This window comes from Squalius cephalus (genome assembly GCF_949319135.1).
Source record: "Squalius cephalus genome assembly, chromosome: 14".
NCBI classification, from domain to species: Eukaryota; Metazoa; Chordata; class Actinopteri; order Cypriniformes; family Leuciscidae; genus Squalius; species Squalius cephalus.
The window spans coordinates 24,364,189-24,381,439 of record NC_137135.1 but is presented as its reverse complement, the minus strand read 5'-3'; the positions used below and the strand labels follow the sequence as shown (position 1 = coordinate 24,381,439).

The following is a 17,251-nucleotide window of genomic DNA, read 5'->3' as shown; positions in this document are numbered from 1 at the left end:
TTTGAAGCCATATGGCCTGAATCAACCTCTGTTCAAAAGAAAAAAAAAAGAAAAAAAGAAAAAAAAAACTACCACAATAAATTAATGATTTTAGTAACAATGCATGTTTAAAAAAAAACTAAGTCTGTACACACTTGACTGCTTTGATGTGCTCTATGTGCTGCAGTACTGCAAGTCTGGCCCAATGAATGCATTCATTATTGTATTCTATTTATTCCAAAAGAAATGGGTCACCATCAACAATAGCAAACATGTGCTTTCATGGACCACTAATATTAAATTGGAGCACCACCAAAGTTCTCATGTCAAAACCAGTTTCACCTTTAATATTTATTATATTTAATAATATCAGAAATTATATCATTATGATTGAAACAGGGGTTTCAGTGAGATTAAAAGCTTGCTATTAATCAATTGTGAAAAGTGTCTCTAAATGACGTGGTTAAAACAAATAAGTTAACTTGATGATGTCATCCAAAAAGGAATGTTGTTTCAGAGGCAGGTCAAGTTTTGATTTTGATTGAAGATTTTATTTTTAAATATTGTACAACATTGTACATCGATGAAGTGCATTTTAAGTGAAAATAAAACAGCACATAAGCCAATTACTTCCATAATCTGACGTACTGAGTGTAACAGTTTATTCAAAAACAGAAAACCGAGGATTAGGTAGGATTTGGATTTGGTTGAAGGTTAATTGCATGTAATTATGCATCATTTACTGTTATTACTATGGTAAGTACATGTAACATATGTAAAAAAGACACTGTAAAATAAAGTGTTACCACATCCTCCTGTACATCACCACAATCGTCTTTACCTAGATTGCAATCCTCATCCATCAAAACTTTACTAGTGAGATGCTGGTTTGCCTTATCCAGGCACGAAACGTAGTTTGTGTATCATCTGGCCATACAGTGGTGGGATGTTTTGACGTACTGTTCACAGCGCAATGCGTGAGGGGTCATGCTCTTCTGTAACAATCACAGAATAAGTCTATATTCTCTCTGCTATCTCTGATGCAATCAGCCTGTTTTTTTTGTTTGTTTGTTTTTTGACTGCCGCTGGAGAATTGAGATTTCACGAGTTCACACTTACAAATAAGTCAGATAGAATAAATGCGTATTTGGCGTGCTGTCCGAGGAGAGGGCTCCGGGCTCGGTATTCGGCCCGAACCCAAAGTACTCCCCCCGTATTCCTGGCTGTGGAAGAACAAGCCAGAGTGAGGAGTCGGGTGGTGGAGGGATGCTGAAAACTGTCAAGGAATGTTAGGTGAGTTGAAAGAGTGAATATATATATATGCTTCTTCTTATGCTTATGGGGTAGACATGGATTGATTATTTGAACGTGCTCCTCCCAAACTTAGTTTATAAAACATTGTGTGTAGATTCCGCCATCTGTTGTAGAAGATATCGACAGCGCATTCATTTTAAAAGAGGAACAGAGAACCGCGATCAAGGCATTTGTCGATCGGAAAGATGAATGAAGAACATGCGTCAGTTACTCTGTTGCTCTGATTGGTTGTAGGTCCATCCAATTGAGTGCAGAGGCATTTTCTTTCCTGGTTCGTTTGAAACGCGCCCCTTAATCACAACCCAATGGAGCAGTATCAGACTCATATTCTGACTAGAATCTGAGTATGATGACGTCAGGCTATCATGGGATTGAAAACTTTCCTGGAATTTAGTGGCTTAAAAGTATCTGATCGCAAACAGAAGCGAAATCGGTTTATAGAAATTTCTAAAACGCATTAAGGATTTTGAACTCATCGCAGGCGTTAATGCATTGACATTGACAGCCCCAATTTTAATATTCAGTTGAATGTGTAATAAGTGTGTTGCAGGTCTGTATTTTATTGGTTATTGTCTCGCCTTTTCTCACCCTCTACGCTCCCACTTTTCCACAGCTTTACATGCCCATTTATTGAGTCTTTTCGAATCTGAGCTGAACGACAAGTGAAAAAACAGGGTGGTTTCATTACGCTTTAAATTACTGCATTAACTTGGCAAGATTTTTTGAATACATTACCTACAACAGTAGCCTAAAACAATGCCAAAACAGCTAGTATATTTTTTATTAATAAATTATATAAATAATACATGTATTAGATATTATTCATAAATTAAATTGAATTAAAAATTATTCAATGGGGAGTAGTAATCAATCTATGTGTCACACGATGAAGATAAGGATGAAGACGAAGGTACACAGGATCTAATATGAAGTGATTTTAATAATATAATAAACTCAGGAACTGACAGAAAGTGTTACAGAGCGTGCGTGAAACAAATGTTAACACACACAACACGCAAACACTGACCGACAACTGAGGGTGCACATGGAGGAACTTAAATACATGATGGTGATGAACTGAATGATGAGCAGCTGTGATGATGATTAGTGTCCATGGCTACTGATGAGCGGTGGGAAAATTAAACTAAGGAACACATGTGATGAATCAAAACTAACTGAAAGTCCAAGTGAAACTAAAAATGAATGAGTCCAGATAACCGTGACACTATAACTGTTTTTATAGTTCAATTAAGAACAAGTAGCAAACCTGTCGAGTCAGCTAAGATGAGAAGTAAAAGTTATGAAAGGAAAGTGAGGCCACATTTCTCACACCACACTATTACTGTAAGCTATTTACAGAGCATTGCTGAAAGTTTGTCAGGTTGTTTTGTCTTGCAAATAACCTCCAAGGAAAAGGTTTGACGTTGGTACGGTTTGGTACATGCATGTCATCTGAAGAGCTAAAGCATTATCTTTGTATTCATCAATTCATTTTTGTTTCCCTATTGTTTTGCCTCCAGATGCCTCTCTGAGATTTGACACATCTGTTAAACACTCTAATTCAACACTAATTGTTTGTTCACTGCAGCATTCAGATAGATTCAGGGAAAAAGAAACATTATAGAAGGATATTCCGAGTTGTTTCAAACCTATTTGATTCTGACAGCTTATGACAGGTCGGACTCAAAAGCTCTATCAGGCTACCAGGTGGAAATAGAAATGGTAAGATGAAGGTGGAAGGTGCAGCGCGATGTAGGGCCAATAATGAGACACGCTCCTTTACACACATGGAGAGCTCTGCGAGGGTAGAACAGCCACATTAAAGTGTTTTCAAGAAGAAAAAAAAACACTGGCATCAACCTGTCCAACAATCTCAGCATGCCGAGAGGTTGACAGTGACAGGACGTATTTCTTGCCTGGCAAACAGCATTATTTTCATTTTCTACTGCATTGTCGACTTTCATCCAGGTGTGCTGTCAGTATTTCTAAGCCGGGCAGTCAGCCTCTCTGCACGTGTCCATCCATGTCTGCGTACCTGCACCGCCGGACAGAGAACGAAGGAGGGAGGGGAGATAGGGGGCTGACACATCTCCCCGATATTCTAGCAGGCAAAAAAGGGAAGCCGCATAAAAGGAACGTTTCATAAAAGCCATCACTCATAAAGGGACAGCTGGGGCAGACAGGCCTGCTTCCTACCCCTGATATGCCCTCTGACAGACTGTCTACTCTCCCAGCCTGCCTGTTGTGTATAGCGGATTGGACATGCTGCCCTAAAGAGTCAGTTTCACCTCACCTCACCAGTCTCACCTTTGCAAAACAAATACAAGAAGAATAGCCCTCTTCACTAGACAATAAGCGGTCATCACATCATAAGTGGGCTGCCAGAGTCAGACACCATGGAGGTTGGGCAATGTCTAATGCAACACAATGAAATGGTGAAAAGTCTTGGTTTGAAACAACAGGACTATGGGTAAAAAAATAAAATAAATAATAATAATAATTATATTACCCAAGCACAGTACAGCCTATTCATACATTTATCGTCTATGTGAGCCACGCGAACCTGTAAACACCCCCATCACCTAAATAAACAAAGCTTTAAGCTTCATCATTCCTCTGCTTTTCATATAGTTTGGAAGATGTGCTGTGAGGAATAAGCCTTGAATTTACCTCAGAAGAAGGACACGACTGATCCAAAGGAGAATATAATTTCTAATGAAGTAAGTTTATTCTCACTTACATTAGTTAATGTGTTATTGTTACATAAACTTGTACACATTTTACTAGTAGAACTATTTCCAGACTAAATGTGTGAAATCGACAGAAACATATTGAAATATGAAATATCCAGGAAGGTAGGTAACCTTTCAATGCTATTTTTTTTTTTTTTTAATAAAGCTAAATGTTGTACGACACAAGGATGTTTTTATTTTCTATAATATAAAACGGAGTACGATATAAAAGTTGTATAAGTGCTTACACTGTAACATGATGTAACATTTGGGATCTGAAGTGGCTCTTATGAAAGAATGAGGCAGACAGTGTATTATTTTGTAGTATGCTATACTGTAATTAATGCTATGCTGATTAGTATTGAATTATAAATATACTTTATTCAGTGAAAATACCCAAGATGGCTTGAAGAGCACAGATAAACCATATAATGTCACAGTCGTGTGTTTATTGTCTTCAGATTTAATAAGTCAAAGCGCTATCTTCTTTTTATTCAGCTACAATATCATCTCATTGCTGGATGCCTTTGTCCATATTAGGGATTTCCTGGAAAGTCATTAGTTATATTACTTCTGTGAGGCATATTTGGACTTTCTGCGTGAGGGTGCCCCCCGGCTTCTGGTTTGAATGAAACAAACATAACATGTTTACAGTGCTCAATAATGCTCACTGTTTCTTAAGCAGATTTCTGAATGATCATGTGACACTGACAACAGGAGTAATGGTTGCTGAAAAATCTGCTTTAATACGGCTATAAATCGTATAATGGGCTGTGGTTGGATCTTCCCATCAGGACAATGATCCAAAACAAACATCAAAATCAACAAAAAATAAAATAAAATGGGTCTCTGAGCACAAAAGTAAGTTTCTGCCATGGCCATTCCAGTCCCCTGACCTAAATCCTATAGAAAAGTGAAGTGTCTGATCTCTCGTAACTTGTTCTCCAACCTCATCAGGCATTATAGGAGAAGACAAAATGTGGTTGCAAAATGTATTGAATAAAAGGGTGCCATTAATTGCGGCCAATGTGTATTAGAGAAAAACATTTATTTCATAACGAGATTTCCCTCCATTTTCAATAATTTTACTTCAATGAAAGGATTACAAAGGTCAAAAGGATTACAAATGCAGATTTATTTTGGCTTCTTTGTTCATATTTACAAAGGGTGCCAATAATTCTGACAAGATTTGTAGATAGATAGATAAAAATAAATGATATATTTTCGCAAACCAAACATCACAGCATAATGTCTTCCTAAAATCCCACTTTCTTAAACCACTGGCACTACTCTTGTGATCTTCTGAGGTCCTCCAGGAGAAGTGGATCTGCACAGATTCTGTAAATGGTAAAACTCTCTCTCTGGATTTTTATTTATTTTTCTTCAAATGTTCACTTTGCTTCTAATCTAAAGTGCCAGAATCAGTGTGTGTGTGTGTGTGTGTGTGTGTGTGTGTGTGTGTGTGTGTGGTATGTGTGAGAGTGCGGCCCTCAGCATCTTAATCCAGACATGTTTCGCATGCATGTATGTGTGGTGCAGATAAGGCCAGCATTTTTTGGAGAGCTGAGCCACAGCGGAAATGTAGGGCACATCTCCATGGATTGATCTGCAGGGGGAATATATTCGGTAGGTTTGACAGAAGAAAAAAAAAAAAAATAGAAAAGAAGAATTATAGTAAAAGGGGCACACTTCATTAAATTGTGAAACAGAGAGTTGTAGAAGACTACAGACTTTGTGTACTAACGATGAATAATACTTTGAGTATTTATTAGTATAGACTAATGTTAATATCTACATATAAATTAACATTGTATGAATTAACATTAATTTATTGTGATCAAACATGAATTAACAATTAAAATATTATATTATGCACATATTATATACATAATATAATATTTTAATTGTTAATTCATGTTTGATCACAATAAATATTATATCATTAGTATTAACCTACATTAATAAATTCTGTGAAAAAAAGTTCATTGCTAGTTCATGATACCCAATACATTTACTAAATGTTAACAAATTAAATATTACTTAATACTAGTTGGTTTTTCATTACACTAGTTGTTTATGAGTTTATGAGCATCTTTATGAGTGAGTTGAATCATTCACTCAACCGAATTGCTCAAAATCACTAATTCTTGCATGAACTATGGCCACGTCCGTATACTTCCCTACTTCATAAAAGTCTGAATTCACAGTACTCATAAAAGAGTAGGCAAAAAGTACATGTGTACACTACTTCTGGTAAGATTCAGAAGTGTGCATACGATGGACACTTTACTATCCCATGAAACCATGGGAGAGGATTTGTGAATGGCAGTGAAATGACACAACTGACGCTGGTACGTCACATGATAATGATAATATGGCAAATGTAGTACGTCCGGATTACATTCATCCTAAACTCATTCATATACAACATACTGTTTTAACGCTCAAAAAGGGAGTACTTATTCAAAATAAATACCTACTCAAGAGAGTATAAAGCGATTTCGGACGCAGCCTATGAGTTCCTGAATCAATTATTCCAATGATTCATTCAGTAACGAAACTGAACTACTGTGTGCTGCTGGACCCAATGATTATTTTTGCTGGCTTTGTTAAAAAAAAAAAAAAAAAAATCTTAGTTTGTCCATAACCTGGGTGTGCTCTCATATTACAAACATGTGTTCTTGAAAAATGGCATTATAACAACATAAAAAAAAAAAGAAAAAATAATACAAAACTGTTTTCTACTCCATGTGAAGAAGGTTTTTTTTTAATATGCAATGCAGCCATTATATACACAGTAATGAGCTTATCATCTAGAAACAGTGCTTTGAAACTCCCCAGTCCCACAGGAATACATGTGGATAATAGATACATTCACCATTACATTAATATCCTACAAGTTCAAATGTCCCCCCTTCCACTTCCATTTCTTTCTTCACCCCTTCACCCCGACTCTAAACTATTTTGCCCATGGCTGTGCCATATACTAAATCGATTTATTAGCACATATGTGTCATTTTTTCCCCATGGATTGTCAGACTGCCTTGGCATAGTCACAATGGGGGCTCGAGGCAGAAAGTTGGTGGACCCTACTTTAGAGGGGTGCTGAGTGTGGGTTTAACAAGGCATATTGCTCAATAACAGGCACTCCAGGCTTTTCCAGCTTTATTAGCAAAAGTCAGAGGTGCAAAAATACCAACGTCAAGAAGAACCCATTCTCGATCACAATGGAATCATCATTGCGCGTGGAAGGGACCGCATTAAGCAGGAAATTGTGAGGCAATATCTACGCCGTGGATGGGTTGATGCGGCCATCTCAGTTCATCCACAATATAAGCTTTATGTCTATAAACAGGAGCTGCCTTTATTGACACAAACACAATTTAACGGCACTATTCGGCGAGATGACAGGATAAATCAAGGCCACTTTTATATATGTCAGTCAGGTAATGAGAGCTATCAGCTGAACGAGAGGTGAGTATTCCTCTCACTGAGACTCACTCATCCCACATCAGTCAGGGAACAGAGAGCGCCCAAAGCAACATTCAACCTGACCCCATTTAAGGCTTAACTAACAGCAGATATATTTTCGGTGCGCTCCCCCTCGCCGAGACATGCGGCTGAACTTCTGATCCCTGCTTGTTCTTTCTATCCCTTGGGAAATTAGCAATCTTTAATTATCCAGACCCAGCACCAAGCAACGGGGTGGGGAACCATGGTGGCAGAGATGATATTCCCACAACAGACCATTTAGCACTGACGGGCAGATAAAATATTGGGCATATAGAGATACACTCGCATACTTGCATTCGCAAGTTTGTAGGGTGTCCTTGAACTTAAGCAAAATTCAGGTTTTTTTTTTTTTTTTTTTTTTTAAGTATCTACTTATTTTCTATAGATGGATTTGAGGATGTGCAGTTGAACGTGACCTTGTGAAGTGAAGGTTCAGGTGAACTTGATGTAGGAATTTCTGTGCTGCACTTGTTTAAATCTAAAGAAAGGGTTTAAAATGGCTCAAGTTGAGTTTTTGTCATGTTCAGCACTCAAAAAAAAGAAGAAAAAAAAAAGAAACATGGTTTTTACAGCTTAAGGGATAATGCACATCAACCAATTATTATCTCAAAAAGGAGGAGATTTCTTGTATCATCCAGAAAGGCTTTATTATACACTATTTACCAAATAAATTGATATACTGTAACAGAAAGCTGACAAAATTGTTCCAATCCTATTTCCTCTCTATCACACTAGCTTTCCAGCCTACTATATACTTTCATGTATCAACAAAAAACAAAAATACTAAATAAACGAAATAATAAATAATAGCATACTTGATTAGTACTATTAATAATACTAATAATAATCATTACTATTATAAATTATTAAATTAAATTAAATTAAATTAAATTTGTGGTGGTCACAATTGGCCACACATACTTCTTTGAACTGAGTGAATGCCCCCATTGTTTCAACAGTAACTGGTATAAAGAAATAAAAAAAGAAATAAAAGTACTTCATAGATTCCTTTCTGAAGAATGAAAAGAATGAAAAGTTTTCTTCAGGCTTAACATTGACAAGCTACAGACAATCAAACTAAAGGGATAACAGGCCTTTTAAAGCATTACTCTTGCATACTGAATTTTTTGTTGACATACAGCTTGCACTTCACAAAACAAGGTCTTGACCACAATCATCAAAACGCATGCTTTATGACCACTGTGCTCCAGTTCACTCTAGGATGAAGAACAACCGATACAGAACGGCAGCTGATTCATGTGGCAGCTCAACACCAGGACACCTTCTCTGCTCTTCTAATTTCCCTTCTCCTCCTCTTGTCCTAGCTTCTGTTTCCATGAATTACAAGCACACAAAGTTACTAAACCAGACACAGCCATTTACATTACAGACAATACAAATATAGATAGAAAAAGGGGCAGCATCTGAACAACACTGCTTAATTTTCCATGTGCAGGGCATGATATTTTTATAATAACACGTTATGAGGCGAGGAATACATACTGCATAAAGGGGGAGCCATGCATTTACATACTGCACCAACACCATTTTTTTATTTTTTTTATTTTTTTTATTTCAGAGCTCTTTGCTTGAGCTAGGGTGTTGTTGCTACGGTGTTTTGGGAAGTTGCTTAGGAAAGACCCCTTCCTCAAAAACCAACTCAGATGCAATCAGAGCCCTGCTGAAATAGAGCCATAGCCACAACTGCGAGTGTGATATTGCTTTTATACAACAGTTCAACGGCACAAGTGTGTAAGTAAATAAGAAACAACAACGGAGTGTTTTTAAAAACCCTCTTTTGTGTGGACTACTTCCTTCAGCTACAGGTTCAAATCTTAAGTTGACAGTTTAACAAATGAGCCCAAGTCTCTGTATATAATTCTAAAATGTCAAAAAAATATATAAAAAATAAAATAATACAAAAATCTAGACCTAGAAATTGAAGCTTATTGTATTATGTAGAGCAGAATATTATGAGAAGGAGGGATCAACTAAGCAAGTGTATTACCTACATCTGATATAGAATTTATTCTTCAATTCAATCTTATATTCATGAAAAAAAAAAAAAAAAGTCCGCTGAGGAAAGCTATATCTTTGTCTTAGTATCCTTTTTGACAGTTAAGGGGATTTCCCATGATAGCGCTAGTCGATGCATTTGGCGGTTGCGTCTTAAAAGGTGTTGTTTTCAACCTTGTTTTAGTCCCTTTCAATATAAAATGCTTTGCTACTGACTCACTCATAAAGACAGTCTTTGCTGCCATCTAACGGAATAATAATGTAACTTTCACTGAAGTCGAAATCACAATCACTAACAGACATTTTCTATACATGAAATAAGGCATATTATTGACATAAAACACAATATTATGTATAGAACAATAATATTTAAATGAACAATAATAGACGTTTGAACTAAATAAACAAGCAATTAATCCAGTCAAAAGTACAAAAGTGCTCTATAGTTAGTACATGATTTAAGTTAAATAAAAATATAAACTTATGAAACTTAACTTTGCCCTAAGCTAAATCAATTTGCTCTGGAACAAGTAATAGATTAATAAGACCAAAGATTTCACATTTGATATACCCAAACCAATTATATCTCATCTTTAACCACTATCTACATAAGAGCCAGCGGGAAATTCCCAAAGGACTGGGCGAGATAAAGCTGTTCTCAACGGGTAAATGAGCACTCAACTGCCTGGAGCTCACATGTCCAAAAATGTCGAAACAAATTTTCAAATAGGCACTGTTTATATATAAATTGCACATCTGAGGTCTGAACAACTACATTATAGCCTAAATAAATAAATAAAAAACACTTCTTAAAACTACATTTTAATGACACAATAACAGTGTTTTTTGTAAAATGATAGGGTTTGCGCTCCTCCGCCATTGACATTCTCTGTGAAAAATGCTGCCAGTTTAGATCCGGCAGAAACAAGCGGAGTGATACAAATTATGAAATGGTTTCTGTGTGTTATTAGTAGAATACGGCATGGCTGGAAAAGGTTCTCAGCCAATCAGATTTGAAAACCAAAACTACCTGTTGTATAAAGATATATAATCCTCTTAAATCCCTAATGCTAAGTATAAGCAATAATATAAACAAATATTTATCTTTCATCCTTTGATTGTAAATACATGGATTTTGAACCATCTTCAGGTTTGTGATGTAATATAACAGGAAGAAGTGCTATAAGCATCCATCTACTGCTTTTTTTGTGGGCAGGGAGGTGTAACAGAGCAGCCCAGGAGGAATAAAGTTCATGAATAAGTAAAGGGAAAAACACAATGCCACTCTGATTTCATGGTTGCTCCCCATGTCCCATTTCTTCCTTGAGACTCAGCACATTTCTGCCTATCCTCCCAGGATGATCAAAACACATTCTAATTAGCACCGCCCTTGATGGAGGTGGATGGTAATGGATGAGACAGGAAAGTTGAGAGCTCCTCTGCCCAGAGGGAAGCTCGGCCTGGGGAGGTAGGCCACGACCGCTTCTGACCTTTACCTGGCCAACATATTTTTTACAGGCTGACTAGCACAGATGTATTAAGGGATGCAATCATGTGTGTCAGGAAGCAGTGGCCAGTCAACATGGGATTGCTAGCACATATCTCCTATCCAAACTGACTTTCTTCAAGCGAAAACCTGGATTATGTTGCTGAGGTGCATAAAATATTGAACACATTATAAACAAAACCCCTTACGTGGCTCTGCACTGCCAGAAGAGATGCATAATTGTCGTCATGATTATCTTGAAGGAAAATGTCAGGTCAAATTAAAATTGACATTCTACAACACTCCTTGAGCAATGGATAGATTACGAACAGTGAGAACGGACTGGGCATAAACGACTGGAGGGGGAGAAAATAAATAAATGCAGATGGAGATAGTGAAAGCATGTAAGACAAACATCCTTCTGAATCACATTAACAGAATCAAGAAAATGCCAAATTGTGACTCAAGCTTAAATTATACACGAGATGATACAAGTATCATTGATCAGCAAAGAGTTGCAGTTTCAGTTGAAATTTGTCAAGACAGTATTCGGAATTGGCATTAGGAATACAATGATACAATAAAGGGTGGTTAGCTTTGGACAAAAGGTAAAGTATTGTGTAATGTGATTAAAGCTGAGGTCAGATCAGAAGGGCTCACAAATAAGGGTGGCCTGCTGGCCCATAGCCTGTTGACAGAACACATGCTATATTTGGCCAGTGCATTGCTCTAGTCTACATCATGCATTAGGTAAACAGTAAATATTTTCTCTGATATACTGAACATTGCCGCTGCCAATTGTGTGATTTAAACTTGTCAACAAGGTAATGTTACCAAGCTGGCAAACATAATTAGGTTTTGTTGAAATGGCAATAATGGCTTGTGACAGTTATCCTCAGAATGCGTATGGTAGAATGCATTGACGATTATAACACAATCAGTAATGTTTTGCATTCTCATCATTCTCATCATCATCAGCAGCTACAAAATAATTGTAATTATTCGTTTAAAAAAATGCATTTCAAAGAAATCAAAACTCATACATATACATTTATATATGTATATACATAAAATCGTAATGTAACAGATTAACATATTCTTTGAGTCTTTTCTTCTACTTTAATACAAGTTATAGCATTAAAAAACACTCATTACCATAAAAAGTATGTTTAAAAATACAGTGCAACGTACTGAAATGTATCATGTATCATGTCAATAAAACGTGTGAACAATATGTCACTTGAGGTTGCATTCACCTGAGGAAAGTTATCCAATGTTCACAGTTTGTTAATTAGCTATACAAAAACACTAGATATGAGCTTATTTAAAGCGAGTCCACTTTCAGCTATTATGCCACCCACAGCTGGAACCAGCTTCCAGAAGAGATCAGATGTCCCAGAAAGAAGCCACATTTAAATCCAGACTCAAAGCACATTTTACACTGTTTAGCTGTGCATTTACTGAATAATTGCTACTGAATGATTGCACTTTATTTGATCTATGTCCGCTTTTTATTCTTTTTTATAACTGTTTTAATACATTTTAAATCAGTTTTAATAAATGCCTTACTACTGTATGCACTCGCTGACAGGAAAGCACTACAGCGAGTGGTGAAAACTGCACAAAAAAATCATTGGCACATCACTCCCTGCCATTACTGATCTACATCACTCACGGTGTTTGCGACATGCTCACAATATCATCAAGGACCACACACACCCCAGTCTAGGACTGTTCTCCATTCTCCCATCTGGGAGACGCTACAGGAGCCTTAGAAGTCGCACCAGCAGGCTCAGAAACAGTTTTTTTCCCTACACCATAACGCTGCTCAACATCAAGCCCCAACACTAGCCCCTGTTTCTGTGCTGCTCCTCCATTTCTTTCCTTTGTTTATTTCTTGCACTCAGATTATAGATTGTCTGACTACCTCTGATCACTATGCACTTTACCAATACATCTAATTTATTATGCACTATATGAAATTTCTACTTATATGGCCTATGGACCGTTTGAACTCAATGCATCACATTTGTAAAATATATTTTTAAATAATCATACTGCATTCTGTATTTTTATACATATATATATATATATATATATATATTTATTTATTTTAAGCATTGCTATAAAAACCACTTTGATGATTAATTAACTGGTTAGATGTAAAACTGCATTTCGTTGTACAGGTTGTACTTGTGCAATGACAATAAAGTTGAATCTTTGAATCTGAATCTTGTGTTTATTTTATGATTCTTTTTTAATCCTTTTTATGTAAAGCACTTTGAATTACCATTGTGTATGAAACATGCTATTATTTAAATAACCTTGCTTTTCCTTGCATTGCCTATTTACTGTTAATTACAGTATGTATGTTTGAATAAGTTTGCCATGAAGAAAGCGTTTATGAAAACCACCTTATGTGCAACTGAGTTTTACAAACATTTCAGTTTTTATTTTTTATTTTAGTGCAATTATTATATTTGAAAATAAATAGCAGTATTGGCAGAGAAATTTAGTATCGGTGCATCTGTAGAATCTGATGGCTTGGCTAATGGTAATGTTAACATGGCAAATAAAAATCTGTCAGCAGAAAGAAAGAAAGAAAGAAAGAAAGAAAGAAAGAGAAAGAAAGAAAGAAAGAAAGAAAGAAAGAAAGAAAGAAAGAAAGAAAGAAAGAAAGAAAGAAAGAAAGAAAGAAAGAAAGAAAGAAAGAAAGAAAGAAAGAAAGAAAGAAAGAAAGAAACTTACTGTTGAGTCCTCCCTGATTCCACAAAATAATCTGACTTCCTTTATCTCAGACTCTTTCTCTTTCTTGTCCACTATCTTTGTGGAGATTTAAAGGTTTGGGACTGAGAGAGAGGTATTCTGCAGTCACCAATCAAGGCAGAACTGAAAGGAGAGACAATAACTTTCTCAAGCAAATCAGGCAGAACTGATTGCTCTTTTCAATCAAGTATATTAAGAGTGCCAGTTCCAACATTTGTAGATGGATATGTGATTACTAAATGTGTGTGCGCACTGCACATCCTTTTGGAACAAATCTTGATGTAACAGGAAGAAATCACCTGATTTGGTCTTCACTCATGTGCGTTGGGGCAAAGTGCACTACCTGAGAGCAGAGATCCTGCAAGAGCATGGGACATGTGATGGGAAGCTTAGCAGAAGACTATGAGAAGATCCTGGTGTATGATCAGAGCGTCTGGGCTTTGCACAAAGCTCAAACAGCAGAGTTCAGCAGGGTGTAGAGCCATGCTCCTGTGGGCACAGGCAGATTGGGACAGCATAGGGTTTGCAGTGCACCAGTGCTCTTGTGTTCTAGTGTGTAACTCTGCCTGCCTAAAAAGCCGCTTTGACGGGGAAAAGGGATAAGGTGGAGGAAGTAGTATTCTTAAGAGACAACAAATATACTGTTCTTTGTGAGAAATATAGAGTGAGAGACGAAAAAAAAAAAAAAAAAGACAGATAGTCCAAAGGTTAACTGAGCAGCAGAGAGGAGGGTGGAGAAGAAAAGCAAGAACTTAAGAATAGAGAGGCAGCAGGAATTACAGAGAATGAGAGGTTGGTGTCTAAATGTGGGTTAAGGTGAGCTGTGCTACTATGTTAAAAGAAGAAACGGATTCATGTTCTCTCACCACTTTGACATGAACAGAAAGGTCTCAAAAAAGATCAGTAGCCAAAGCTGAATTACTTATTCATGACTGCTTCAACACTTAACCAGGTGGGACATCTGTATGCGTTACATGTACGATAGCAATCGGAGGCCTAATAAATAGCCTTCAGAAAAAGAAATTAAATTAAATATGATACAAATATATCATATTTAATATGCCATTTAGCATAATTGGCTTTGATGTACAGTAATAGTCAGAATTTATTATTTACGCTATATAAATTAATTATACGTATAGTGAAGTTAATTGAAATATAATGAATACAATCAATTAACAAATTAATTAATAACACATATAAGCAGGGTGACATTTCTCATCACTCTAATGAACTAAATCAGAGCCAGGAACTGCTTAACTGTCATTGGACAAAGAACTGATTCTCTTTGAAATGTCTCTCTAAAAATCATTAGGTTTGTGCATTCTTTCAGCCATCTACCTTGACATAGATACCGCTGGTCTATTCAACAGTGGCCGCATCCTTCACAACAAACCACTGAATTTGTTTTATTAGATTAGATAAGCAATTAGGTAACTAACAAAGTAAATAAAGCTCAAGGGCTTCAACCAAACAGTTCCAAATGGAATTAAAGACAAATTAGCTTATTGACAGGAGAAATTACGCCACTGCCGGGACACGCATGCCTGTATTTCTCCCCTGACGGAGACGAACAGAGACAGACATTTCATGTGGCAATAATACAGAAGATTATAGCATTCACTGAGGGTCTTCATTTCCAAATCTGTTTGAAATGAATGAGAGTTAAGAAACCAGATATTTAAATTCACTGAAATCTCTCTCAGCATAGTGGGAAGCACTAAAGCTCTTAATCACTGCAAGCCATAATAAGAATCCATTCCACAATGTCAGAACGGCTGTGTGAGACTACGCCACCATCCCTGCTAAGCTACCTCCCCATTTGGACTCTTAACCTTTCCTGTCGGCCATACTGTGGAGCATATGGGCCCCTTGCGCTTCATTATAGTTCCTTCATCAACCCTCAGAACTGCTCTACACCATTCTAATGAAACTTGTCTATTCATAGTAATGGAAAAAGCTGGATTTACACATAGCAAAAGGATTAAGAAAGGCTCTTTGGCCATTAACTAGTTTTATTTCATTCTCTGCAAAAGCTCTAATTATAGTCCACGGGGCCAATTGTGTCCGGTCTCCTGTGTTGATCTCTGTAACATTAGTTCATCTAATTCAAGCCATAAAAAGCCTCAAAGCTCAAGGCTTAAAATAAGACCACAGGAGAAAACCAATAAAGGATTTGACGAACACCATAAAGCAGCGTGATTTAGATAGATGGAGTGAGGTATATATTGTATATGAGGGTAAATATCTCAAGGTCACACCAACAGAGCCCCATATTTTTCCCAAGGACCTACAGTAGCTGATATCTGCCGATCAGGGGTGATAATGTCTTCACAACCCAAAGCTGGTTGTTCAATTAGCCAGGCTTAACACATTTAAAGGGAAATCTGTTGGATTGAACACGATAACAGCTTATGGGAGGGAAGAAATAAAAGGATAGACTTCTGGATCAAAATAAAGCGCATCTTTATCTAGCCTGAAACAATCATGCAGCTAAACCGAATTACATGGCATTATTGCAGAGTCTTCCAAACTGACACTAATAACGCATCACAAACATGCCAGAAAACTGAGTCATTTTACAGATGTGCTTTACCAGCAAACGGACTGAATAGGTACAATGAATTATAAAATCTAAATAAAAATAACTTTTTTTCTAACAACAATAACTCTCTGTATTCAGCTTAAGTACAGCTATTGTAGTGGCTACTATGAACTTAAAGAACACTGGATCACCAATAATAATACACTGACTGGTATGCATTTTTGTAGAGAGGGAAAACAATTCACCATCTCATATGATTAATTTTCATTATGTCAAGCACTGCAACTGTATCAGTGTCCTTTTTGGACCAGTGTGTTTTTTATTAGTCTTGTAATATACTACAAAATACTGCTAAGACCATAAATGCAAATGCATTCAGACAAAGCATAATTATTATTATAAACAATTATTTTGTGCTCCACTTGATCATTTATACTGCCACATGAATGACTTCAAAATAAATCACAATTGACATTTAAAATAATAATAACTATTTACCCTTGCTGGCACTTTCAACATGCTGAAGCTCATCAGGGAACTTCAGGATCTCAGCATACTTTTCTTCACATTTCTCGGCCAGGAAATGCAGAAGAGTTGTATTCTGCTCCGTTGACTTTGTGTCACGAAGCTACGGAGAAAAGATTGACATGAGTTATGAAATTGCATTGAGTTGCACAGTTAATATATACATTTTGTCATAGTAAGATGAAACATTTAAAAGTAAACCAAAACTTTGAACAAACTCTTCATGCATGTAATCAGACACATATTCATTCAGCTGATTCACATACACAAGATGGAACACAGCATAGATAGATAGAACGATAGATAGATAGATAGAAAAAGGAGGAGTGCATGATATATGCATGTGTCGATAGCACTTTACGATGTTTGCACATA

At 36.6% G+C, this 17,251-nt stretch overlaps 1 protein-coding gene across 8 annotated transcripts in view; it reads right to left on the bottom strand.

Moving 5' to 3' along the window:
* The window catches only part of diaph2 (diaphanous-related formin 2), a 441,959-nt gene that overhangs the window by 141,013 nt on the left and 283,695 nt on the right, over nt 1-17,251 (bottom strand). For all 8 annotated transcript variants that reach the window (XM_079893459.1, XM_079893463.1, XM_079893458.1 and 5 more), the window contains one exon: nt 16,850-16,979. In XM_079893459.1, coding sequence (XP_079749585.1) covers nt 16,850-16,979 — 130 coding nt within the window. The remainder of the gene's footprint in view (nt 1-16,849; nt 16,980-17,251) is intronic.